The sequence below is a fragment of the Hyperoodon ampullatus genome (genome assembly GCF_949752795.1).
Source record: "Hyperoodon ampullatus genome assembly, chromosome: 3".
NCBI lineage: Eukaryota > Metazoa > Chordata > Mammalia > Artiodactyla > Ziphiidae > Hyperoodon > Hyperoodon ampullatus.
The window spans coordinates 52,375,727-52,402,895 of NC_136916.1; the positions used below are offsets into that span (position 1 = coordinate 52,375,727).

General features: G+C 36.3%; 1 protein-coding gene across 4 annotated transcripts in view; it reads right to left on the reverse strand.

Annotated features, from left to right (window-relative positions):
- Positions 1-27,169, reverse strand: part of VPS13C (vacuolar protein sorting 13 homolog C) — a gene marked incomplete at both ends in the record, with an annotated part of 185,655 nt that overhangs the window by 103,682 nt on the left and 54,804 nt on the right. For all 4 annotated transcript variants that reach the window (XM_079700003.1, XM_079700000.1, XM_079700002.1 and 1 more), the window contains 9 exons: positions 1,243-1,382; positions 2,049-2,127; positions 2,912-3,041; positions 5,655-5,772; positions 7,139-7,262; positions 8,227-8,363; positions 8,947-9,061; positions 10,255-10,447; positions 11,306-11,448. In XM_079700003.1, the coding sequence (XP_079556129.1) occupies positions 1,243-1,382; positions 2,049-2,127; positions 2,912-3,041; positions 5,655-5,772; positions 7,139-7,262; positions 8,227-8,363; positions 8,947-9,061; positions 10,255-10,447; positions 11,306-11,448 (1,179 nt within the window). The remainder of the gene's footprint in view (positions 1-1,242; positions 1,383-2,048; positions 2,128-2,911; positions 3,042-5,654; positions 5,773-7,138; positions 7,263-8,226; positions 8,364-8,946; positions 9,062-10,254; positions 10,448-11,305; positions 11,449-27,169) is intronic.

The window sequence follows — 27,169 nt, forward strand, 5'->3', positions numbered from 1 at the left end:
ACAACTAAGACCCAACGCAGTCAAAAAGATAAATACTTTTTTAAGAAAAGATTAAAAGTAGTATCACTCTAGCTACTGTGGGGAGAACAGAGCACATGATGGAAGCAGAGAGACAGGAGGCTACTGCAATAGTCCAATCAAGATATGATGGTGATGTGGACAGTGCAATAGCTGTGGAAGGGAAGAGCAATCATTTGAATACATTTTGAAGGTAAAGTCAAGGGGTTTTCTGATATGTTAGATGGGAATATGAGAGAAGGAGAGAAGTCAAAGAAGTCTAAACATGGAGAACATATCTTTCTTTAAACAAATAACAATAATACTTAGATATAAAGCAGTCAATAAGAAATACCTCCTTTTTATACCTTTTGTGTTTTATTTCAAAGCAATGAATATTCATTTAAAAAAATTTTAATATATATAAAAGCAAACAGGCAGGAATGAAAAACTATAATCCCACCACACAGAGATGAAGACTGTCATTTATTTAAAAAAAGTGTGTGTGTGTGTATGTGTTTATTTTCTAAATGGAATCATAATATCCTTGGAATTGTAATCGCTTTTTTTTTCCCCAAATAAAGATATGCGGTGACCATCTCTCGATGTCGATGTTTTCTTTTATTACTACCAGATTTTCAATGACTGTAAAAGCCACGTTGCAAATTTAGGTTGCTTACATTTTTCTAAATTATAAACATGACAATAAACTATATTATTTGGCTTAAAAGCTGAAAAATATTAAAGTAAATATGTCACAGAAATTTTCTACAGAAAAGAAAATCCTAACTAAGAGTCTTGAGCTTTTCCAGAATAGATCAGATATACCACAGATCACACTTATATCAGTTTTTATAAAATAACATTTCATTTTCTTAGAAGTATGTGTGTGTGGGGGGGACAGTAGGGAAGACCGAGTACCACATTTTAAATATACTTAATGGGGCTTCCCTGGTGGCGCAGTGGTTGAGAGTCCGCCTGCCAATGCAGGGGACACGGGTTCGTGCCCCGGTCTGGGAAAATCCCACATGCCGCGGAGCGGCTAGGTCCGTGAGCCATGGCCGCTGACCGTGCGCGTCTGGAGCCTGTGCTCCGCAACGGGAGAGGCCACAACAGTGAGAGGCCCGCATACCACAAAAAAAAAAAAAAATAAATATACTTAATGTTTGGGTCTAGCATGAGACAGTTTATAAGGACAGCAGTAACAAGAATATATTTGTTTATGGACAAAACAAATATATATACCTCTTTAACTTCAAACTTCAGTAGAAGATTAATGAGCTCCTCATTTGGGGCCTCAGCAACCTTTTTTATGCCTGACTCTTTCATACTTTTACCAGTCTGTGTGTCTCCATCCTCAGCATCAAAATACTCATCATCAGACTCTAAAAGAAGAAGACAATTGACTTGAGAGAATGTCCATCGAAAACTGCATAAAACACTCAAACTGAAGTCTCTCAAAAGTAAAATTCATTTATTAGACATAACCTTCATATTCAGAATCAGAATATAGCTTCTTTCTAAGTCTCACAGAGTGACTCAACCTGGCATTGGGATAATCATATATAAAATCAAACAGCCCTTCTATTTTCTTCTTCAACACTTCTGATTGTTTTTCACTTTAGTTTATTCATTCAATTATCAATAAAATATTTACTGGGTATCGTCTATCACATATCCATCTGTACCAGCCACTAAGGACACCAGGGTGGCCAGGACAGACATTATCCTTGTCCTCATAAAGTTTACATTCTAGTTCAAAATCAAAAAAGATCAGTTAGACCAGAGATAGAGTAAAGAATCAAGTAGAGATCGGGGGGAAAAAAAGCAGCTTATTTAGAATCTTAAATACTGTCAATCACAAAAATACTTTTATTCAAACAAAGAAACTTGGCCTTAAATAAAAATAAATGACTCGAAGTCTCACTGTTGGTTAGGAGCACAACTGGAAATAAAGCCAGTAAATTACTATAACACTTTTACAATTCCTTTATTTTCTGAAAAGTTTATCTCTAGGTTTGGTTTAATAAAGAACATTTTACCTTCCTCACCTGATTCCACTCCATCTAGCAACAGTGGCGTACCAAGTAGGCCTTTTGTCCTAGCTGGTGTAATAGGAATTGAGGATACCTAGAAAATAATATAAAAAGTTTTCTAAACATACTAATTTAGCAGGATTAAATGTACATAAATGAGAGAAATACTGAAAAAGTAATAGAGGATAGAGAGAGATGGAAAGACACATACACAGCACACAAATATTCCAACAAAGAACGTTATGCAGTCAACTAACTAATGGCTGGCTGGAGTTCACTTATTATTAAGACCACCACCTGCATTTACAAGGGCAGAGCCATGTAAAACTCTAGTAGGTAAGTCTACCTGTCATTGTGTGGCATTCAGTTGCTGTCTATTACAATATTAATTATACATTTTTGACAGGTTCCTCGAAAATGGTATCGACATTAGTTGGCTCTCAAATTTCATTTCAAAGTAAATGGAAGTCCAACATTCATGTGGTAAAGATCAATTCCAAGTAAAGTGACCTAGAACTTCTAAGTCTAACATATAATTGCAACATTTTAAAGAAGATTTCTATATTTAGCTTTATTTAAAACACATTTCCTAAATTTGAAAGACATTTTTCCTTTCCTTTATGTATCTTTCTTTCCGTTATTCCCTATAACAGACTTTCTACCACCACTCCAAAACGAAAATAGGCTACAGTCTTTATTTATTCAATGCCATATGCAGTTCTGTACAGAATCAACCATATTAAACCTCAAAAATGTACCAAATAAATGAAACTGGCCCTAAACAATATTGAAAAACAAAACATCTCACAAAAAGATGGGAAAAAATCACCATATATACAAATATAAAGATATTTAGCATTTTTATTATCTCCATTTACCTGTCTCTCTGGAGACTGTGCAGATGATTTCTGTGGCAAGGGTATACTGTTAATCAAATGTAGCATGTCTTTCATCTTCTGATCAGAAATTCTCACGTGCATCAGAGGAAGCCCTCCAGATACTTTAAATCTAAAAACATAATTAATTCAACTATAAGGTTTCAAGGTCCAGCTTCTCTATACTATGGAGGTGGGGAAGGGAATGGAGAAGAGACTACATTCTGGGGTCAAAGTTACTTTGGATATGTTTTAATCTAATTACATTAATGCCTCACCATTGTCAGGGAATGGGAAGCTCTATGTAAGCCAAGTTTTGTATCCTTCTTAAGCAGCCAAACCTTAAGTTAACTAATTTTTAGGAAGATATTTTCAAATACAAACTATCAATGTTTTAAAACCTAAAACACTATACAGAACATTTCCTGGTATCAAAGATTTCTCATTCTAAACATCAAAGAGTATCTACCCCATCATTCTCTATCCCCTCACCTCCCATTATTTCCTTTCATAGCATTTATCAGCATCTGACATAGCATACGTATACTTGTTTATTTTATGTCTCCTCTGGTTAAAATATAAGCTCCATAAGAAGGGTATCTGTTTTACTCACTGCTGAATCACTGTTGTGCTTTCATCAGGTGCTTACTTTTCAGCACGTGCTTTTCTGCTTCCCTATTACACCTAACTGCCTGGGTTTGCTTGTCCTAATAACTTTGTGGTAGCTATCTGCTGCTCATAAAGCTCTTTCAGGTTGTTTATCTTTGACTTCCTAACTAAGCTGTGAACATCTCAAGTTGACAGATGCCTAACTACTAAACGAAGAATGATTTTTCTGTATAATGCAACCACTAATGTTCAAAAGAGGCCAGTTAGCTGTTCCTACCTCAAAGGATTGAACTTTCTGTGAAAGTACTCTGTAAATTGAAAAGCGCTGTAAAAATGTGAGATGCTTCTTTATTATTTCTGAAACATTGCATAAAACTAATATCATCCCAAATAGAGGGACTAGATAAACCCTCCCAACTAAAATAACTAAAAAAATGGACAAAATATGTGAAACAACTGTTTCAAAGACACTGGACATCAGTCAACAAAGGAAAGTTGAAAGATGGGAAACAAATGACTAAAGTCATACAAATACCCAGTCTACTGAATGAAGAGTTTCAAAATGTGTAGGGTACAGTTAAGCAGCATTTCAAGGGAAATTTAAAGCACTAAATGCCTGTATTAGAAAAGAAGAAAGGTCTCAATTGAATGGTCTCAGCTTCCATCTTAAGAAACTAGGAGAGTAAAACAAATGAAACCCAAAGTAAGCAAAACAAAAAAGCAATACTGTGAGAGTGGAAATCAACAAAATAAAAAACAAATACAATAGAGAAAATATTTGAAACCAAAAGCTGATTCTTTCAGAAGATCAACAAAATTGATAAACCTCTAACCAGACTTATCAGAAAAAAAAAGAGAAAAGGCACAAGTTACTAATATCAAGAGTGAGAGAAACAGCAACACTACAAATTCTCCAGGTATTAAAAAGGTAAGATGGAAATATTATAAACAATTTTAAAACAATAAACTCAACAACTAAGACATGAAAGACAAACTTTTTCATTGCAATGCAAGCTATCAAAGATCACTCAAAAAAACAGATAATCTGAACAGCCCTATATCTATTAAAGAAATTGAATTTAAGTTAAAGAAACTTAATTTGTAGTTAAAAACCCTCCCCCCAAAAATAAAACTCCAGGCCCAGGTGGCTTCACGGGCGAATTCTACCAAACATATAAGAGAAAAAAATACCAATTCTACACAACTTCCCTCTATGAAGCCTGATACACTGATGCCAAAACAAGAAAATAAAAGCACAGATCAATATCCCTCATAAACAGAAATGTAAGGTTTTAAAACCTCATAACAAAATTTTAGCAAGCCAAGTCCAACATTTTAAAAGAATAATACATTACTACTAAAAGAGGTTTATCTAGTAATGCATGGTTGGTTTAACCTCCAACTGATAAAGAGTATCAAAGAACTAAAGATACACATACGAATAAATCTCAAATCAATTATACTGGATGAAAGAAGTAAAAAAAAACTAACAAACCTTTAGTGTCAGAAAGAAGACCAATGTTGCCTGGGGATTGAGGGGAGAGGAGTTAGCAGTAGGGATGTGAGGGAGAGAATACAACAGGACACAAGGACTTTTGAAGATGATGGATGTGTTCATTATACTGACTGTGGTGATGGTTTCATAGATAAATACTTATGTCAAAACTTATCAAAATGTACACTTTAAACAAACATAGCGTATTAAATGTCAACAATACTTCAACAAAGCTGTTTTTAAGAAGGCAGCAGATAATTTCAAAATTATCTACTTAAATTCAAAATTCAGTTTCTACTTTCCATTCCGTTAGATTATTCTCAAGATTTTATATGGTTCCATAATCAAAAGAGCCTATACTTTTTGAAGATTTTATATTTCAATATTGAACCTTGAATTCAATCCATTCAAAAACAGGGATAACCAACTTTCACAAAACGTAAAAGCCCAAGTACTTCTGAAATAAGAGAGGTGATATATAATTCAAATAAACATTTCCTTAAAAATGTATTTCTGCTGTAAGATAATCATTATTTTTTTCTGTCCTTCAGAAATCTAGCTTTGCTTTCTTAAAATTCAGTAACTGATGTAGATATATTTCACCTTGTTGATTTTATAATATAAAGGAAACGCATACATTACCTAGCCATTCTAATGTCTTTTTCCACCATTGCCTTGGCCAACTCAACATGAATATCCATGGGTTGCAATATATGCATAGTTGATGGATGCTGAAATCGACACTTTTTCCAGTTTTCATCTTAAAAAAATTTTTTCAATTAAATGATTAGTTTTTATTTATTAATTAGTTTTAGATTATCAGATGTTCTATGGAAAAGTAACCTATTAGAAAATAATTAACAAATATATTCAATGATGACTTTTACTTCTTTCAACATACAAGCTAAATGACCTATATTTTTTAACACAGATTGACAAAAGTCAAAGACTATGATATAAAAATAATTCTAAACATTTATTTGAAGAACGTTTTCTAATAACATCCTACATTTTAAAGCAAACAGGGAAAAAAACCTAAGAATTTACTGCCTTGATTCCAGAATTAGAGATCAAGGTTGGGGGGTTGCAGTGAAAAAAGGAAAAAACAGGGAAAAAAAGACAAGAAAAAAAGAGGTTTCTGGGGGTCCTAAATGCAGTAATTCTAAAGCAAAAATGAGTTTTATCAAGCAAGATTTTATGACAAAAAAGTGTAACAGTCACTTTTCTTCCAAATAAGAAGGTTCCAAAGACAGGCTTCCAATGACTGAAAGAACTCTACACAGATCTTAACTGTGGCAATGAATGAACATCTTTTATTGCTTATAATTCAAACAATTATTATTAAGTACATACAAAAGAAAAGGCAGCTTTAATGGTCTGTATAGGTACTTCTCTTCAAGGAATTAATAGGCTCAATCTATAAAACTACGTAGAGCCTTATATATTTACATTTTAATAAATCTCATCACTCCCACTATAGTATACACTCTGCACACAGAAACTATGTTGTTTCCTCCAGTGACCTACCACAGAGTGATATACTCAAGGATATTTTGCAAATACTTATTATTGCTTCTAGAAACTAAAGAAATACAGAGAACCAACAATCTTCATTTAAGCAGTAGAAACCACCAAAGCTTTTGGAAAATAATTAAATTCACTACTTTTAGGGTTTAAAGGCTATATCCATACTTCTCAGGTATCTACAAAAGTAAAAAACATACTACTACTCACATAAAGACTAGGCTAATAGTAAAATATTTAAAAATAAAGGCAGCAAGGGAAAACAACATTGAGACATCCCCAACACACTGGGACAGAGGAACATGAGCCAACTGAAACTTCTATTCTGTATTCTGGGCAGCTTTATGTCACTTTAAAAAGAAACAGGCAGTGACTGGACTTAGATTCAAATGGTACTAAGTACCCTAAGATGAATAGCCACATCTCTCTTTGTAATTGTAACAAAGATTTTCACTGATGGGCTCCTATTTGGTTCTCTTAAATGACCAACAGTATATGTGCTCAAAATGTTATCAGGGTTGATATACATGTAAACATGCATATCTATTTACCAACACTACTCAACATAATTTCAAGATCCTGAAAACTGAGCAACAGTTTACCTGCTCTTGCAAAGAGTAGTTGCACACTTTTTATTTCCACATCAAACTTGTCATATGCCTTATCCATTATTTCTTCCAGAGATGAATTACTAGTTTTCTGCAAACCTTGATCTTTACTGTTAAGCTGAAATGGAGAAAAACTTTCAATTTTTTTAACAGAAAAATCTTTATATCAACATACTTTAGTTGTGTTTTCTTAAAGCCTAAATAAAATTAAAACATTGCCTTTAGTGAATTCATATTTTGCTTAATTTTCTAATAATTATTAGCAAATATTTTATTAGGAATATACCATTTCAGCATACATCTCTATTACGTTTGGGTAACAGGTGCTCAGCACATTTAAATTAATGACAAGATGAGTTACACAGCTGTCTATCTCAAATAACCCGTCTAGACATGCGACTCTTCCTGGCTCTCAGGAGTTGTCACCACTTGTGGCTCAAGCTTCCCTACCAGCTATCCTAAACTCTTCACCACGAAACAGAAAGTTTTATTCCTTCCTCTCCCCACTATATAACTAGAAAAATTAGGCCATTAGAATTCAGCTCCAATCTTGACTTGCTTTTCCCTCTTCCTAAAGGAAACAAGGATCAATTCAGGACTACATTTTTTGAAATCTTCACTTTTTCTCAGAAGATTGGATTTCTAGGAGGTTCAACACCCAAACCCTTAGAGTTCTCGTACCCTATTTAATTGATGTCAGTGATTTAACAAACATATATTCATATCTGTATAATTTTCTATTCTCAAGACATATAAATTAACAAAGAAAACTATGTAATTAGATTCTGGAAACCTAGGAGTGCTTGAAAACTAGGAGTGCTTCTCTCTAATTAGAAAAAGACAGCAGTAAGCCAGTCCTCAATGTCAAATCATCCACCATTTCAGAAAATGTTAGTTTTTTTTTTTTTAATAGCGGTAAGATACATACAAACTACAAAATCTAAGCTAGGCTTGACAAAATGCTAACAAGAAATAAGTCTAGGTTTAGTTTAAGTGAACTCTGAGGGAAAAACAGCATACTGTCAGACAGTTAGCTACTAAACTGAGCAAAAATGGGCAGACAGAAATGCATATACACCTACCTGAAATGTACCAAAATCTAAGATGAGAAGATCTGACTTTTCATGGTGGAAACCTGTCTGTGGAACTATTAGATATGAGGGCTTCAGATTTATCCTTAAATCAAGAACTTTTCGGGTTTCAATAATATGTGTAAGTCCTAAAAGAAGAAAAAGAAATGATGAAAGATTATGCAGTCAAATTGAAATATGTAATCATATTATTAACAACGAGAATAAGAAGATCACTTGAGAAGTATGTTGGAGAAGTTCTTTTCACAGATTAGATTCTCCATTCAGCATGTAAGGTGAAATTGCATATGGTCAATAAGAAACAATCATATCGCATAATATAATAAACCCAACACAGCTAGTATTTTAGCCAGAGATAGAAAAATTCATTATTTCTTTAGTTAAGTAACCAGATACAGTAGGTGGCTTAAGATTAGAGGCCATAATGCACAAAAGTATGTATCTTTAAAACTTGATTCACACACAGTACGGTGAACAGTCGCTTAAGAACTGAGAAAAGGATGTTTTCCAGCTCAAGTTCACTCTGCAGCACAGGTTCCTGAAGGTAACAGCAGACAGAATCATCTGTGCCCCATATTATTCTCTTTCTCACCCAGTCTGGCAGGTATATTTGACAAAAAACTACCTACACTATTTTAAACATAGTATTTACATTAGAAGAGCAAAAAATTTTGAGAGTTTAGATGACATTTATGTAGTCAAATTCTTTACCTGTAGCTGTTCTCTCTTTAATTTCTTCCAGCTTCATCAATGTAGCTGATGTTATTTGCTCAAGATCTAATCCCCTATTTGACTGAAAGAATTCAACCACTGCATTGATGGTTTTCTGTAAAATCATTTAAAATATAAACAAGTTATACAGAGTACTTTCTATATTACAAAATTTAAAGTTTCAGTTTAATTCTAATCAACTCTGGCTCTGAACTGAGGTGGTACCTCCAAAGACAATCTACCCTACTACATCTCCCTCTGGAGTGAAAGGGAAACTGAAAAAAGGTATAGCCCACTTCACCTTATTGGAAAGGCAACAAATGTGTGCATATCGTTAAGGTGACCTTAAGCATGTTCTACGGTATCATGTTGATGTAGCAATGGGGCATTACTTCTAGACTTAGCCTCCAGATTAGAAGGTGAAACCCCACCTCTCTATACTGCAACTGGATTCTCCTGCACTTTGAAGTTTAGAGAGGAAATAAGAAAGCTGTTCAGTCCTTACCTACACCCAAAACTTGAACTTAATTCAGACATTTTGCAAGAAAGAATGAGTTCTGGGCATTGGATGTACAATGGTGTGAATGTACTTAACCCTAATGAACTATACACTTAAAAAATGGCTAAGATGGGAAATTATGTTCTATGTATTTTACCACAATTTAAATTTTTAAAAATTTTTTTTAAAAAATCACAGAATACAGTAAGTTCTGCCTCCCACCCACACTGTGAATTTACTTCTAAACTGTACAGTAAAAATAAGTCAGGGATCTCAATGACAGAGTGGGGCCAACCTACAAGTGATGGAACGAGTGATGAGTTAAGAGAGTCTGAATAAAGATGGAGCTACAGATACAGAACTGGAGCCAGCATTTTAAACAGCAAAGAAATGGCAATGCTTTTTTCTCACGTGAACAGTATCTAAAATTCTTTCATTTGCTGCTAAAGCTCTTTAAATTGGTTCCAAACATTGAAGAGAAAGGGAAAATAAGCAAAAAGAAACCGGAGTAGGAAACTGGTGTGTAGTTATTTGTCAGTAGTTAGCCAGTATAATAAACACAGACTTCTTTAAGGGTATATTACTTTTTTAAAAAATTTAACATAAGCATACAGTAGAAAAAAATCTGTAGCATATGAAAAATCAAAATTAACTGCTAAACATGTACTGCTCTTTAATCAAGAAAAAAGTGTCAGTAAACTGAGCTGCTAAGTAAATTAAGGTTAAATATGAAAAGGAAAAAAGAAGAAAACCATATGTCAGAAGCATAAGACGTGTTTAATAAGGATTCACTTTCTCCTTGTACTCACAGCATCGTAGATGACCTCCACAGGCTGAGACTGAACAACCAGAGTCTGGTCAGCAGTACTATTCTCTGGATTGGTTTCAAATTCAATTTTAAGCAAGGATGATGCAGTATCGCCAATTGAAGCCACAAGTGATGGTATAATATCTTGCTGTCTCAGACCTGTTATATACCAGTGTTCTAATTTTGCTTCCACCCTACAATCCAATGCGGAAAAAAGAAGTATTACAAATAAGATCCTTGTAATATAATAAGTTAAAATACAAATTTCCCTTTTAAAAAACTCCTTTGAGAGCCAGGACCATGCCCATCACCCAGAGTTGAAGTCCAAACTCCGTAGCCTGGAATTTAATTACCCACATAATCTGGGGCTTTTTTCAAAATCCCCAATCCACAATCTGGGGATTTGGTTTATTTTTTTATTCTCCTTATCCTCATGAAAAATCTGCTTTGGCCAACTGCCGCATGAATACATGCTACATGGAATACATGCTCATGGAACTCATCTCCCTATTTCATGCCACCCTGCACACTCTCCTCCCTTATCCTTGCATCTGTTGGTCCTTTCCATTCAGTTAGCCTAAGCCCCAGATCTCCAAGCCGAAATTATTCCCTTCTACAACAGAGCTTGTGTAGCATTAACCCTAAGGTATTTCACATTACAGTACCTTCTTACTTATGAGCTCTCAAATATTACACAGATCTTAAATCAACTTTTTGTTTCCTCTCTTATCAACTACAGCATAAACACCTTGAAAACAGAAAGGTATTGTTTCTATGCATAGCCTTCATAGTAACAAATCTATGAATTAAACAGTATACAAGAAATATTTGTGAAGGAAAAAAGGAAGGGGAGAACAAATGATGAGCTCCTCGCATAGTTCCGTAACAAAACAAACTCTAATATAAAATGACTATCTTCACACACAAAAGGAAGAGAAATTAGAGACAAACTACTATTAATCAGGTTTTTTCATGCTAAGTAACACTGTATTTTTTTGGCCTGAAGTCAAACGTAGAAATAAAAATTAAAATAATAAGTTTTTAAAACTTACTTAAGTGCTTGTGCTCCTGGTCGCTGAGATACTTGGGTGCCAAGGCCAATGATCTGAATTTTCAGTATTTCTGGAATATTTCTGTTTTCTCTTATTGTAACAGAGGTGCTTACTAACTTCAGTGCCACAATATAAGCAACATACTAAATGAAAGAATGAATGAAAATGGTTAAATTTTAAGTAATTTTTTCATTTCTTCATATTTAAATCTGTTAAATTATAAAATGATCTAAAAAACGTATGTTCATTGTAAAAAAAGAACATTAGAAAACTCAATATAAAATTGCTTGCTCAAATAGGACATTTACAAAAGATTCAAAATTAATTTCTCTTAGTTTTAAAGGTAATAAAAATGAAATCTGATAAAATATTTTGTGGCCTAAAGATTCAATTCAGCAGCTTTCACTAAAGCAAATTAATTCAAACCAATCCTCTAGCTCAAAAACTGAACAAAATAAAAAGAATATCTGCTTGATGACTTTGGAGAGTTAGTAAGACACTGAGAAAAAAAAAATTCTGCCCCCAAAATTGATAGGTCAATAATACAGGTAGGACAGATAACTAGAGAGATGATTCTCATCAAACCACACAAGAAGAGAAGAAGTAACGAACAAAGAATCTATGAAAGAGTCAGAAAACAATTAACAAAATGTAAATAGTAAACCCTTATCTCTCAGTAGTTACTTTAAATGTAAATGAATTAAATTCTCCAATCAAAAGACACAGACTGACAGAATGGATTTTTTTTTTAAAAAAAGATACAATGATCTGCTGCCTATAAGAGACTCACTTTAGCTTTAAGGCCACACACAGACTGAGAGTGAAGGGATGGAAAAAGATATTTCAAGCAAACATTAACCAAAAAAGACAGAGTAGCTATATCTACATCAGAAAAAAAAATAGACTTTAAGTTAAAAACAGTCAGAAGAGACAAAGAAGGTCAGTATATAATGATAAAGGGGTCAATCCATCAAGAAGAGGTAACAACTGTAAATATGCTATGTACCCACTGGAGCACCTAAATATATAAATCAAATACTAACAGAACCAAAAGAAATAGACAGCAATAAAATATTAGTTGGGGACTCCATTCTCAACAAAAGAGATATCATCCAGACAGAATCAATAAGGAAACAATGGATTTGAATAACACTACATGCCAAATGGACCTAAGAGACATAGAGAGAAATGCCACCAAACAGCAGCAGAATAAATACTCTTCTGGAATAAATGGAATATTTTCTAGGATAGATCATACATTAGACGACAAAAAAGTCTCAAAATATTCAAGAAGATACACATTATATCAAGTGTCTTTCCAATCACAAGGAAATGAAACTAGAAATCAGTAATAATAATAATAAAACTACAAAATTCACAAATACATGGAAATTAAACAACACACTCCTGAACACACTCCTGGATCAAGGAAGAAATCAAAAGGGAAAATAAAAAGTATCATGAGACAAACAAAAATGGGAACAGGGCTTTCCTGGTGGCGCAGCGGTTGAGAGTCCGCCTGCCGATGCAGGGGACACGGGTTCATGCCCCGGTCTGGGAAGATCCCACATGCCCCGGAGCGGCTGGGCCCATAAGCCATGGCCGCTGAGCCTGCGCATCCAGAGCCTGTGCTCCGCAACAGGAGAGGCCACAACAGTGAGAGGCCGGTGTATCGCAAAAAAAAAAAAGAAAAAAAAATGGGAACACAACATACCAAACTTACTGGATGCGGCAAAACGGTTTTAAGAGGAAAGTTTATAGTGATGAATGCCTACATCAAGAAAAAAGAAAAATCTCAAGTAAACAACCTAAATTTACACCTCAAAGAACGATGAAAGAACAAACTAGGCCCAAAGTTAGAAGCATAAAGGAAATAATAAACATTACAGCAGAAATAAATGAAAAAGAGAATACAACAGAAAAACAGAAACACAGTGGAGATTAACAAAACCAACAGTTGGTTCTTTGAAAAGAAAAGCAAAACTGACAAACCTTTAGATAGAATAACAAAAAAAAGAGAACACATATAAATAAAATTATAAATTAAAGAAGAAACATTACAACGGATACCACAAAAATACCAAAGACCATAAGAGTGATTACTATGAACAGCTATCCACCACGAAATTGGAAAACCTAGAAGAAATTGATCAATTCTGAGAAACATAATCTACCAAGAATGAATCATTAAAGAAAATCTGAATAAACCAATAATGAAGGAGATTGAATGAGTAATTTAAAATATCCCAAGAAAAAGAAGCCCAGGACCAAATGTTTTCACTGGTGAATTCTATCAAACATTTAAAGAATCTACACCAATCCTCTCAAACTCCTCAAAAAAACAGAAGAGTAGGAATACTCCCAAACTCATTTTACAAGTCAAGCATTACCCTGATATCAAAGCCAGAAAAGGACACTATGAGAAAATAAAACTATAGGCCAATATCACTGGTAAACACAGATACAAAAATTCTCAACAAAATATTATCAAACCAAATTCGGCAGCACAGTAAAAAGATCATATACCATAATCATCTAGGATTCATCTCTGGGATATAAGGATGGTTCAACATACGAAAAGAAATTAATGTAATATATCACATGAATAAAAAGATAAAAATCACATGACTATCTCAGTAGATTCAGAAAAAGCATTTGACAAAATTCTACATCCATTCATAATAAAAACTCTCAATAAACTGGGTATAGAAGGAATGTACCTCAACATAATAAAGGCCATATATGACAAGCCCACAGCTAACACCATACTCAATGTTGAAAGGTAAAAAGTTCTTCCCCAAGATCACAAACAAGAGAAGGGTGCCCACTCTCACCACTACCATTAAACATAGCATTTGAAGTCCTAGCCAGAGAAATAAGGCAAGAAAAAGAAACAAAATGCATCCAAATTGGAAAGGAAGAAGGAAAATTGCCTCTCTGTGTACATGATATGTCTTACGTAGAGAAAATCCTAAAGACTCCACCAAAAAAAAAGTTAGAACTAATGAAAAAATTCAGTAAAGTTGCAGGATACAAAATTAGCATACAAAAATCATTTGTGTTTCTATACACTAATTTAAAGAAACATTTTAAGCAATCTCATTTACAACAGCAAAAAAACAATAAAATAATTAGGAATAAATTTAACAAAGGAGGTGAAAGACATCTACACTGCAAACTATAAGATACTCATGAAAGAAACTGAAGAAAACATAAACAGAAAAGGTATGCTCTGTTTCTTGATTGGAAAAATTAATGCTTTTAAAAATGTACATACTACCCAAAGTAATCTATAGATTCAATGCAATCCCTACAAACTCCAATGGCATTTTGCATGGAACCACAAAAGACCCTGAATAGCAAAAGTAATCTTGAGAGGAAAAAAAAACCCACAAAGCTAGACTAGGCATAACACTTCCTAATTTCAAACTATATTACAAAGCTATAGAAATCAAAACAATATTGTCCTGGCATTAAAACAGACACACAGACCAACAGAACATAATCGAGAGCACAGACATAAATCCATGCACATATGGTTAACTAATATTTGGAAAAAAAACCCAGAATACCCAATGGAGAAAAGATAGTCTCTTTATTAAATGGTGCGAGAAAAACTGGATATTCACGTGCAAAAGAATGAAACTGGTCCCCTAACTTTTTTTTTTAATTCATTTATTTATGGCTGTGTTGGGTTTTCATTGCTGCACACAGGCCTTCCCTAGTTATGGCGAGTGGGGGCTACTCTTCCTTGCGGTGCGCAGGTTTCTTATTGCGATGGCTTCTCTCTGTTGCAGAGCATGGGCTCTAGGCACGCGGGCTTCAGTAGTTGTGGCACGTGGGCTCAGTAGTTGTGGCTCACAAGCTCTAGAGCACAGGCTCAGTAGCTGTGGCGCATGGGTTTAGTTGCTCCACAGCATGTGGGGTCTTCCTGGACCAGGGATCGAACCTGTGTCCCCTGCATTGGCAGGTGGATTCTTAACCACTGCACCACCAGGGAAGTCCCTGGTCCCCTATCTTACACCACTCACAAAAATTAACTAGAAATGGGTTAGCGACTTAAATGTAAGACCTGAAGGCATAACTCCTAGAAGAAAACACAGGGAAAAAGCTCCTTGACAGCAGTCTTGGCAATGATTTTATGGATATGACCCTGAAAGCAGAAGCAAGAAAAGCAAAAATAAATAAGCAGGACAACATCAAACTAAAAAGCTTCTGCATAGAAAAGGAAGCAACAAAATGAAAAGGCTACATACAGAATGGGAAAAAATATTTGTAAACCACATATCTGATAAGGGATTAATAAGAAAAACATAAAAGGAACTCATACAACTCAATAGCAAAAATAATAATAATAATCCAATTAAAAATTGGGTGAAGGACCTAAATAGACATTTTTCCAAAGAGGATATTCAAATGGCCAACAGGTATATAAAAAGATGTTCAACATCACGAATCATCAGGGAAATGCAATTCAAAACCACAATGAGGGAGAAGATCAAGATGGCAGAGTAGGAGGATGTGAAATGAACTCAACTACCCAACATGAACACATCAAAATATGTCTACAGGGCTTCCCTGGTGGCACAGAGTTTGAGAGTCCGCCTGCTGATGCAGGGGACACGGGTTCGTGCCCCAGTCCGGGAAGATTCCATATGCCACGGAGCGGCTAGGTCTGTGAGCCATGGCCGCTGAGCCTGCGCATCCAGAGCCTGTGCTCCACAACGGGAGAGGCCACAACAGTGAGAGGCCCATGTACTGCCAAAAAAAAAAATATGTCTACATGTAAACAATTCTCATTGAAAACTAACTGCAGACTGGCAAAAAGACTCCTGCAAAACCAAGGCTTTAAGAAAGACCCACATAGAATCAGGTAATAAGGGAAGTCTACTAGTAAAGGCAAATACATAGTAAAGGCTGAGGATCAATCAATTAAGCTATCATGGAGATGAAAAGAAAAAAATTATAAAATCAACTATAACTACAACAATCAGTAAAGGGATAAACATGAAGATGTAAAATATGACATCAAAAACACAAAATGTGAAGGAGGGGAGAAAAAAATGTGTATCACTTAGAATGTGCTTGAGCTTAAATGACTTTCTATTTAGAACAAGTAAGTACAGTTATAGGTCAACATACGTGAACCTTGCGGTAACCAAAAGTCAAAAACCTACAACAGATATACAAAAAATACAAAGTAAGAACACAAGCATAGCACTAAAGAAAATCATCAAACCAAAACGGAAGAAACTAAAAGAAGAACAGGGAAGAACTACAAAAACACTGGAAAATAAGTAACAAAAAGGCAATAAGTACACACCTATCAATAATTACTTTAAATGTTAATAGACTAAATGCTCCAATCAAAGACAAAGGATGGCTGATTGGATAAGAAAACAAGACCCATCTTTATGCTGCTTACAAGAAACTCACTTCAGAGCTAAAGACACACACAGACTGAAAGTGAGGGGATGGTAAAAGATATTTCACGCAAATGGAAATAACAAGATATGGAGGGGAGCAATACTCATATCAGAAAAAACAGACTTTGAAACAAAGTCTATTTAAAAAAGACAAAGAAAGGCATTATATAATGAAAAAGTGATCAATACAAAAATATAATATAACACTCATTAACATATATACACCAAATACAGGAGCACCGAGATATATAAAACAAATATTAACAGACATAAAGGGAGAAACTGACAATAATACCATAATAGTAGGGGACTTTAACACTCCACTTACATCAATGGACAGATCATCTAGACAGAAAATCAGTGAGGAAACAGTGGTCTTAAATGACACAACAGACCAGATGGACTTAATAGATATCTATAGGACATTCCATCCAAAAACAGAAAAATACACATTGTTTTCAAATGCACATGGAATGTTCTCCATGATATATCATATGCTAGCCCACAAAATAAGTCTCAACAAATTTAAGAGGACAGAAATCATATCAAGCAATTCTTCCAACCACAGTGGTATGAAACTAGAAATCAACTACAGGAAGCTAACGGGGACAAGCATGAACACATGGAGACCAAACAATATGCTATTAAAAAACCAAAAAGTCAATGAAGAAATCAAAGAGGAAATCATAAAGTATCTCCAGACAAATGAAAACAGAAACACAACTTTCCAAAATCTATGGCATGCAGTGAAAGCAGTTCTGAGACAGGTTTATATCAATACAGGCCTACCTTAAGGAATAAGAAAAATCTCAAATAACCAAACTTACCATCTAAAGTAATAAGAAAAAGAAGACATAAAGACCAAAGTCAGCAGAAGGAAGAACATAATAAAGACCAGAGAGGAAATAAATAAAATAGAGACCAATAACTGGGCTCACCAAGGTGAAAAGAGAGAACCCACACAAACAAAACAAGAAATGGAAGAGGAGAAATACCAACCATTATCACAGAAATGCAAAAAATCATAAGAGAATACTATGAACAGTTATAGGCCAACAAATTGGACAATTTTTCTAGAAGAAATGGACAAATTCCTAAAAACATACAACCTTCCAAGACTGAATCAAGAAGAAACAGACAGAGATACACCAGAAATACAGCTACACGTGGAACAACTCCTACAGAACACCTACTGAATGCTGGCAGAAGGCCTCAGACCTCCCAAAAGGCAAGAAACTCCCCACGTACCTGGGTAGGGCAAAGTGGAGAGATTCCCGCACAGAGGATCGGTGCCGACTGGCGCTCACCAGCCCGAGAGGCTTGTCTGCTCACCTGGCGGGGCAGGCGGCACTGGGAGCTGAGGCTCGGGCTTCGGTCGGAGCGCGGGGAGAGGACTGGGGCTGGTGGTGTGAACACAGCCTGAACGGGCTAATGCGCCACAGCTAGCCGGCAGGGAGTCCGGGAAAAAGTCTGAACCTGCCGAAGAGGCAAGAGAATTTTTCTTCCCTCTTTGTTTCCTGGTGCGCGAGGAGAGGGGATTAAGAGCGCTGCTTAAATGGGCTCCACAGATGGGCGCGAGTCGCGGCTGAAAGCGTGGACCCCAGAGACGGGCGTGGGACGCTGGGGCTGCTGCCACCGCCAAGAGGCCTGTGTGCGAGCGCAGGTCACTGTCCACGCCCCCCTTCCGGGGAGCCTGTGCAGCCAGTCACTGCCGGGATCCCGGGACCCAGGGACGGCTTCCCTGGGAGAACGCACGGCGCGCCTCGGGCTGGTGCAACGTCACGCCGGCCTCTGCTGCTGCAGGCTCGCCCCGCACTCCATGTCCCCTCTCCCCCACAGCCTGAGTGAGCCAGAGTCCCCGAAGCGGCTGGTCCTTTAACCCTGTCCTGTCTGAGCGAAGAACAGACGCCCTCCGGAGACCTACACGGAGAGGCGGGGCCAAATCCAAAGCTCAGACCCGGGAGCTGTGAGAACAGAGAAGAGAAAGGGAAATCTCTCCCAGCAGCCTCAGAAGCAGCGGATTAAAGCTCCACAATCAACTTGATGTACCCTGCATCTGTGGAATACATGAAGAGACAACGAATAAGCCCAAATTGAGGAGCCAGGAGTCACTGCTGTGCCTCTGAGGTGGGAGAGCCAACTTCAGGACACTGGTCCACAAGAGACCTCCCAGCTCCACATAATATCAAACGGCGAAAATCTTCCAGAGATCTCCATCTCAACACCAGCACCCAGCTTCACTCAACGACCAGCAAGCTACAGTGCTGGACACCCTATGCCAAACAACTAGCAAGACAGGAACACAATGCCACCCATTAGCAGAGAGGCTGCCTAAAATCATAAAAAGTCCACAGACACCCCAAAACACACCACCAGACGTGGACGTGCCCACCAGAAAGACAAGATCCAGCCTCATCCACCAGAACACAGGCATTAGTCCCCTCCACCAGGAAGCCTACACAACCCACTGAACCAACCTTAGCCACTGGGGACAGACACCAAAAACAACAGGAAATACGAACCTGCAGCCTACAAAAAGGAGACCCCAAACACAGTAAGATAAGCAAAATGAGAAGACAGAAAAACACACAGCAGGAGAAGGAGCAAGATAAAAACCCACCAGACCTAACAGGTGAAGAGGAAATAGGCAGTATACCTGAAAAAGAATTCAGAATAATGATAGTAAAGATGATCCAAAATCTTGGAAATAGAATAGACAAAATGCAAGAAACAGTTAACAAGGACCTAGAAGAAATAAAGATGAATCAAGCAATGATTAAAAACACAATAAATGAAATGAAAAATACTCTAGATGGGATCAATAGCAGAATAACTGAGGCAGAAGAACGGATAAGTGACGTGGAAGATAAAATAGTTGAAATAACTACTGCAGAGCAGAAGAAAGAAAAAAGAATGAAAAGAACTGAGGACAGTCTCAGAGACCTCTGGGACAACATTAAACGCACCAACATTCGAATTATAGGGGTTCCAGAAGAAGAAGAGAAAAAGAAAGGGACTGAGAAAATATTTGAAGAGATTATAGTTGAAAACTTCCCTAATATGGGAAAGGAAATAGTAAGTCCAGGAGGCACACAGAGTCCCATACAGGATAAATCCAAGGAGAAATACGCCAAGACACATATTAATCAAACTGTCAAAAATTAAATACAAAGAAAACATATTAAAAGTAGCAAGGGAAAAACAACAAATAACACACAAGGGAATCCCCATCAGGTTAACAGCTGATCTTTCAGCAGAAACTCTGCAAGCCAGAAGGGACTGGCAGGACATAATTAAAGTGATGAAGGAGAAAAACCTGCAACCAAGATTACTCTACCCAGCAAGGATCTCATTCAGATTTGATGGAGAAATTAAAACCTTTACAGACAAGCAAAAGCTGAGAGAGTTCAGCACCACCAAACCAGCTTTACAACAAATGCTAAAGGAACTTCTCTAGGCAAGAAACACAACAGAAGGAAAAGACCTACAATAACGAACCCAAAACAATTAAGAAAATGGGAATAGGAACATACATATCAATAATTACCTTAAATGTAAATGGACTAAATGCTCCCACCAAAAGACACAGATTGGCTGAATGGATACAAAAACAAGACCCATATATATGCTGTCTACAAGAGACCTAGAGACACATACAGACTGAAAGTAAGGGGATGGAAAAAGATATTCCATGCAAATGGAAACCAAAAGAAAACTGGAGTAGCAATTCTAATATCAGAAAAAATAGACTTTGAAATAAATACTACTAGAAGAGACAACGAAGGACACTAAATAATGATCAAGGGATCGATCCAAGAAGAAGATATAACAATTGTAAATATTTATGCACCCAACATAGGAGCACCTCAATACATAAGGCAAATACTAACAGCCATAAAAGGGGAAATCGACAGTAACACATTCATAGTAGGGGATTTTAACACCCCACTTTCACCAATGGACAGATCATCCAAAATGAAAATAAATAAGGAAACACAAGCTTTAAATGATACATTAAACAAGATGGACTTAATTTATATTTATAGGACATTCCATCCAAAAACAACAGAATACACATTTTTCTCAAGTGCTCATGGAACATTCTCCAGGATAGATCATATCTTGGGTCACAAATCAAGCCTTGGTAAATTTAAGAAAATTGAAATTGTATCAAGTATCTTTTCCGACCACAATGCTATGAGACTAGATATCAATTACAAGAAAAGATCTGTAAAAAATACAAACACATGGAGGCTAAACTATACACTACTTAATAACGAAGTGATCACTGAAGAAATCAAAGAGGAAATTAAAAAATACCTAGAAACAAATGACAATGGAGACACAACGACCCAAAACCTATGGGACACAGCAAAAGCAGTTCTAAGGGGGAAGTTTATAGCAGTACAATCCCACCTTAAGAAATAGGAAACATCTCGAATAAACAACCTAACCTTGCACCTAAAGCAATTAGAGAAAGAAGAACAAAAACACCCCAAAGTTAGCAGAAGGAAATAAATCATAAAAATCAGATCAGAAATAAATGAAAAATGAAGGAAACGATAGCAAAGATCAATAAAACTAAAACCTGGTTCTTTGAGAAGATAAACAAAATTGATAAACCATTAGCCAGACTCATCAAGAAAAAAAGGGAAAAAACTCAAATCAATAGATAGAAATGAAAAAGAAGTAACAACTGACACTGCAGAAATACAAAGGATCATGAGAGATTACTACAAGCAACTCTATGCCAATAAAATGGACAACCTGGAAGAAATGGACAATTTCTTAGAAAAGTACAACCTTCCGAGACTGAACCACGAATAAATAGAAAATATAAACAGACCAATCACACGCACTGAAATTGAAACTGTGATTAAAAATCTTCCAACAAACAAAAACCCAGGACCAGGGCTTCCCTGGTGGCGCAGTGGTTGAGAGTCCGCCTGCCGATGCAGGGGACACGGGTTCGTGCCCCGGTCTGGGAAGATCCCACATGCCGCGGAGCGGCTGGGCCCGTGAGCCATGGCCACTGAGCCTGTGCTCCGGAGCCTGTGCTCCGCAAGGGGAGAGGCCACAACAGTGAGAGGCCCGCCTACCGCAAAAAAAAAAAAAAAAAAAAAAAAAAAAAAAAAACCCAGGACCAGATGGATTCACAAGCAAATTCTATCAAACATTTAGAGAAGAGCTAACACCTATCCTTCTCAAACTCCTCCAAAATATAGCAGAGGGAGGAACACTCCCAAACTCATTCTACGAGGCCACCATCACCCTGATACCAAAACCAGACAAAGATGTCACAAAAAAAACCTACAGGCCAATATCACTGATGAACATAGATGCAAAAATCCTCAACAAAATACTAGCAAACAGAATCCAGCAGCACATTAAAAGGATCATACACCATGATCAAGTGGGGTTTATTCCAGGAATGCAAGGATTCTTCAATATACGCAAATCAATCAACGTGATACACCATATTAACAAATTGAAGGAGAAAAACCATATGATCAACTCAATAGATGCAGAGAAAGCTTTTGACAAAATTCAACACCCATTTACGATAAAAACCCTCCAGAAAGTAGGCATAGAGGGAACCTTCCTCAACATAATAAAGGCCATATATGACAAACCAACAGCCAACATCATCCTCAATGGTGAAAAACTGAAACCATTTCCACTAAGATCAGGAACAAGACAAGGTTGCCCACTCGCACCACTCTTATTCAACATAGTTTTGGAAGTTTTAGCCACAGCAGTCAGAGAAGAAAAGGAAATAAAAGGAATCCAAATTGGAAAAGAAGAAGTAAAGCTGTCACTGTTTGCAGATGACATGATACTATACATAGAGAATCCTAAAGATGCTACCAGAAAACTACTAGAGCTAATCAATGAATTTGGTAAAGTAGCAGGATACAAAATTAATGCACAGAAATCTCTGGCATTCCTATGTACTAATGATGAAAAATCTGAAAGTGAAATCAAGAAAACACTCCCACTTACCATTGCAACAAAAAGAATAAAATATCTAGGAATAAACCTACCTAGGGAGACAAAAGACCTGTATGCAGAAAATTATAAGACACTGATGAAAGAAATTAAAGATGATACAAATAGATGGAGAGATATACCATGTTCTTGGATTGGAAGAATCAACATTGTGAAAATGACTATACTACCCAAAGCAATCTACAGATTCAATGCAATCCCTATCAAACTACCACTGGCATTTTTCACAGAAGTAGAACAAAAAATTTCACAATTTGTATGGAAGCACAAAAGACCCCGAATAGCCAAAGCAATCTTGAGAACGAAAAATGGAGCTGGAGGAATCAGGCTCCCTGACTTCAGACTATACTACAAAGCTACAGTAATCAAGACAGTATGGTACTGGCACAAAAACAGAAAGATAGATCAATGGAACAGGATAGAAAGCCCAGAGATAAACCCACGCACATATGGTCACCTTCTCTTTGGTAAAGGAGGCAGGAATGTACAGTGGAGAAAGGACAGTCTCTTCAATAAGTGGTGCTGGGAAAACTGGACAGGGACATGTAAAAGTATGAGATTAGATCACTCCCTAACACCATACAGAAAAATAAGCTCAAAATGGATTAAAGACCTAAATGTAAGGCCAGACACTATCAAACTCTTAGAGGAAAACATAGGTAGAACACTCTATGACATAAATCACAGCAAGATCCTTTTGGACCCACCTCTTAGAGAAATGGAAATAAAGACAAAAATAAACAAATGGGACCTAATGAAACTTAAAAGCTTTTGCACAGCAAAGGAAACCATGAACAAGACCAAAAGACAACCCTCAGAGTGGGAGAAAATATTTGCAAATGAAGCAACTGACAAAGGATTAATCTCCAAAATTTATAAGCAGCTCATGCAGCTCAATAACAAAAAAACAAACAACCCAATCCAAAAATGGGCAGAAGACCTAAATAGACATTTCTCCACAGAAGATATAGACTGCCAACAAACACATGAAAGGATGCTCAACATCTTTAATCATTAGAGAAATGCAAATCAAAACTACAATGAGATATCATCTCACACCAGTCAGAATGGCCATCATCAAAAAATCTAGAAACAATAAATGCTGGAGAGGGTGTGGAAAAAAGGGAACACTCTTGCACTGCTGGTGGGAATGTGAAATTGGTACAGTCACTATGGAGAACTGTATGGAGGTTCCTTAAAAAACTACAAATAGAACTACCATATGACCCAGCAATCCCACTACTGGGCATATACCCTGAGAAAAGCATAATTCAAAAAGAGTCATGTACCAAAATGTTCATAGCAGCCCTATTTACAATAGCCCGGAGATGGAAACAACCTAAGTGTCCATCATCGGATGAATGGATAAAGAAGATGTGGCACGTATATACAATGGAATATTACTCAGCCATAAAAAGAAACAAAATTGAGCTATTTGTAATGAGGTGGATGGACCTAGAGTCTGTCATACAGAGTGAAGTAAGTCAGAAAGACAAAGACAAATACTGTATGCTGACATATATATATGGAATTTAAGAAAAAAAAATGTCATGAAGAACCTAGGGGTAAGACAGGAATAAAGACACAGACCTAATAGAGAATGGACTTGAGGATATGGGGAGGGGGAAGGGTAAGCTGTGACGAAGCGAAAGAGAGGCATGGACATATATACACTACCAAATGTAAGGTAGGTAGATAGTGGGAAGCAGCTGCATAGCACAGGGAGATCAGCTCGGGGCTTTGTGACTGCCTGGAGGGGTGGGATAGGGAGGGTGGGAGGGAGACGCAAGAGGGAGGGGATATGGAAACATATGTATATGTATAACTGATTCATTATGTTATAAAGCAGAAACTAACACACCATTGTTAAGCAATTATACTCCAATAAAGATGTAAAAACAAAAAAGAAGAAACAGACAACCTGAACAGACTGACCATTAGTAGTAAAATTGAGTTAGTAATCAGAAATCTCCCAGCAAACAAAAGTACAGAACCAAACAGCTTCAGAGTGAAATTCTACTAAACATATAAAGAAGAGTTATTACCTATCCTTCTCAAACTATTCCAAAAAACTGAAGAGGAAGGAACACTCCCAAATTCATTCTCTGAGGCCACCAATACCCTGATACCAAAACCAAAGACACTACAAAAAAAGAAAACTACAGGCCAATGTCTCTGATGAATATTGTTGCAAAAGTATATTAGCAAACTGAATTCAACAATATATAAAAAGGGTCATAAACCATGATCAAGTAGGATTTATTCCAAGGATGTAAGGATGGTTCAATATTCGCAAATCAATCAATATGATACACCACATTAACAAAAGGAAGGATAAGAATCACACAATCATCTCAATAGATGCAGGAAAAGCATTTGACAAAATTCAACATCCATTCATGACAAAACTCTCATCACATTTGGTACAGTCGGAACATACCTTAACATAATAAAGAGCATTTATGACAAACCCACAGCTAACATCCTACTCAATGCCAAAAAACTAAAAGCTTTTCCTGTAAAATCAGGAACAAGACAAGAATGCCCACTCTCACCACTTCTATTTAACATACCATTGGAAGTCCTAACCACAGCCATCAGACGAGAAAAAGAAATAAAAGGTATCTAAATTGGAAGGGAAGAAGTAAAACTATCACTGTTTTCAGATGACATTACACTATATATAGAAAACCCTAAAGCCTCTGCCTAAAAACTCTTAGAATAAATGAATTCAGTAAAGTTGCAGGATAGACGATTAATAAACAGAAATCTGTTGCTTTTTTATACACTAGTAATGAATGATCAGGAACAGGTGCAAGGTAACAATCTCACTTAAAATCACATCAAAAAGAATAAAATAGCTTAGGAATAAACTTAACCAAGAAGGTGAAAGACCTATACTCTGATAATTATAAAATGCCGATAATGGAAATTGAAGATGATACAAAGAAATGAAAAGATAACCCATGTTCTTAAATTGGAAGAATTAATATTGTTAAAATGGCCATACTACCCAAAGCAATCTACTGATTTAATGTCATCCCTATCAAAGTACCCATGACATTTTTCACAGATCTAGAACAAATAATTCTAAAATGTATATGGAACCATAAACGACTCCAAATTACCAAAGTAATTTTGAGAAAAAAGAACAAAGCTAGAGGTATCATGCTACCTGATTGAATTCAGAGTATACTACAAAGCTACAGTTATCAAAACGGTATGGTACCTGCATAAAAACAGACACAGAGATCAACAGAACAGAATAGAGAGCCCAGAAATAAACCCACACACTTACGGTCAATTAATCTATGACAAAAGAGGGAAGAATATACAATAGAGAAAAGACAATCTCTTCAATAAGTGATGCTGGGAAAACTGGACAGTACATGTAAAAGAATGAAATTAGAACATTTCCTCACCCCACATACAAAAATAAACTCAAAATGGACCGAAGACCTAAATTTAAGACCTGAAACCATAAAACTCACAGAAGGGAACACAGGCAGAATATTCTCTGACACAAACTGCAGCAATATTTTTTTGATCTGTCTCCTAAGGCAAAAGAAACAGAAGCAAAAATAAATAAACAGTCCCTATTAAACTTAAAAGCTTTTGCAGAGCAAAGGAAACCACTGACAACATGGAAAGGCAACCTACCATATAAGGGAAAACATTTTCAGGTGATATTACCAATAAGGGGTTAATATCCAAAATATATAAACAACTCATACAACTCAATATCAAAAGACAACTAACCTGATTTAAAAAATGGGAAGAACACCTGAGTAGACATTTTTTCACTGAAGATACAGAGATGGCCAAAAGACACATGAAAAAAAGTTCAACATGGCTAATCATCAGAGAAATGCAAGTCAAAACTGAAATGAGATATCACCTCACACCTATCAAAATGGTTATTATCAAAAAGTCCACAAGTAACAAGCAAATGTTGAAGAGGGTGTGGAGAAAAGGGAACCCTCCTACACTATTGGTGGTAATGTAAATTGGTGCAGCCACAATGAAAACAGTATAGCCGTTCCTCAGAAAGCTGAAGGTAGAATTGTCATATGATCCAGCAATTCCACTCCTGGGTGTGTATCTGAAGAAAATAAAAACACTAATTCAAAAAGATACATGCACCCCAATGTTCACAGCAGTAATACAAACAATAGCTAGGATATGGAAGCAACCTAAATGTCCATCAACAGATGAAGAGAACAAACTAGTGCTTACCAGATGGGCAAGGGAAAGGGGGATGGGCACAAAAGGTGTTTGGAAATTAAAAGGTACAAACTACTATATATAAAATAATAAGCAACAAGGATATATTGTACGTCACAGGGCAATACAGTCATTATTTTGTAAGAACTTTAAATGGAGCATAATCTATAAAAATACTGAATCACTATGATGTACACCTGAAACT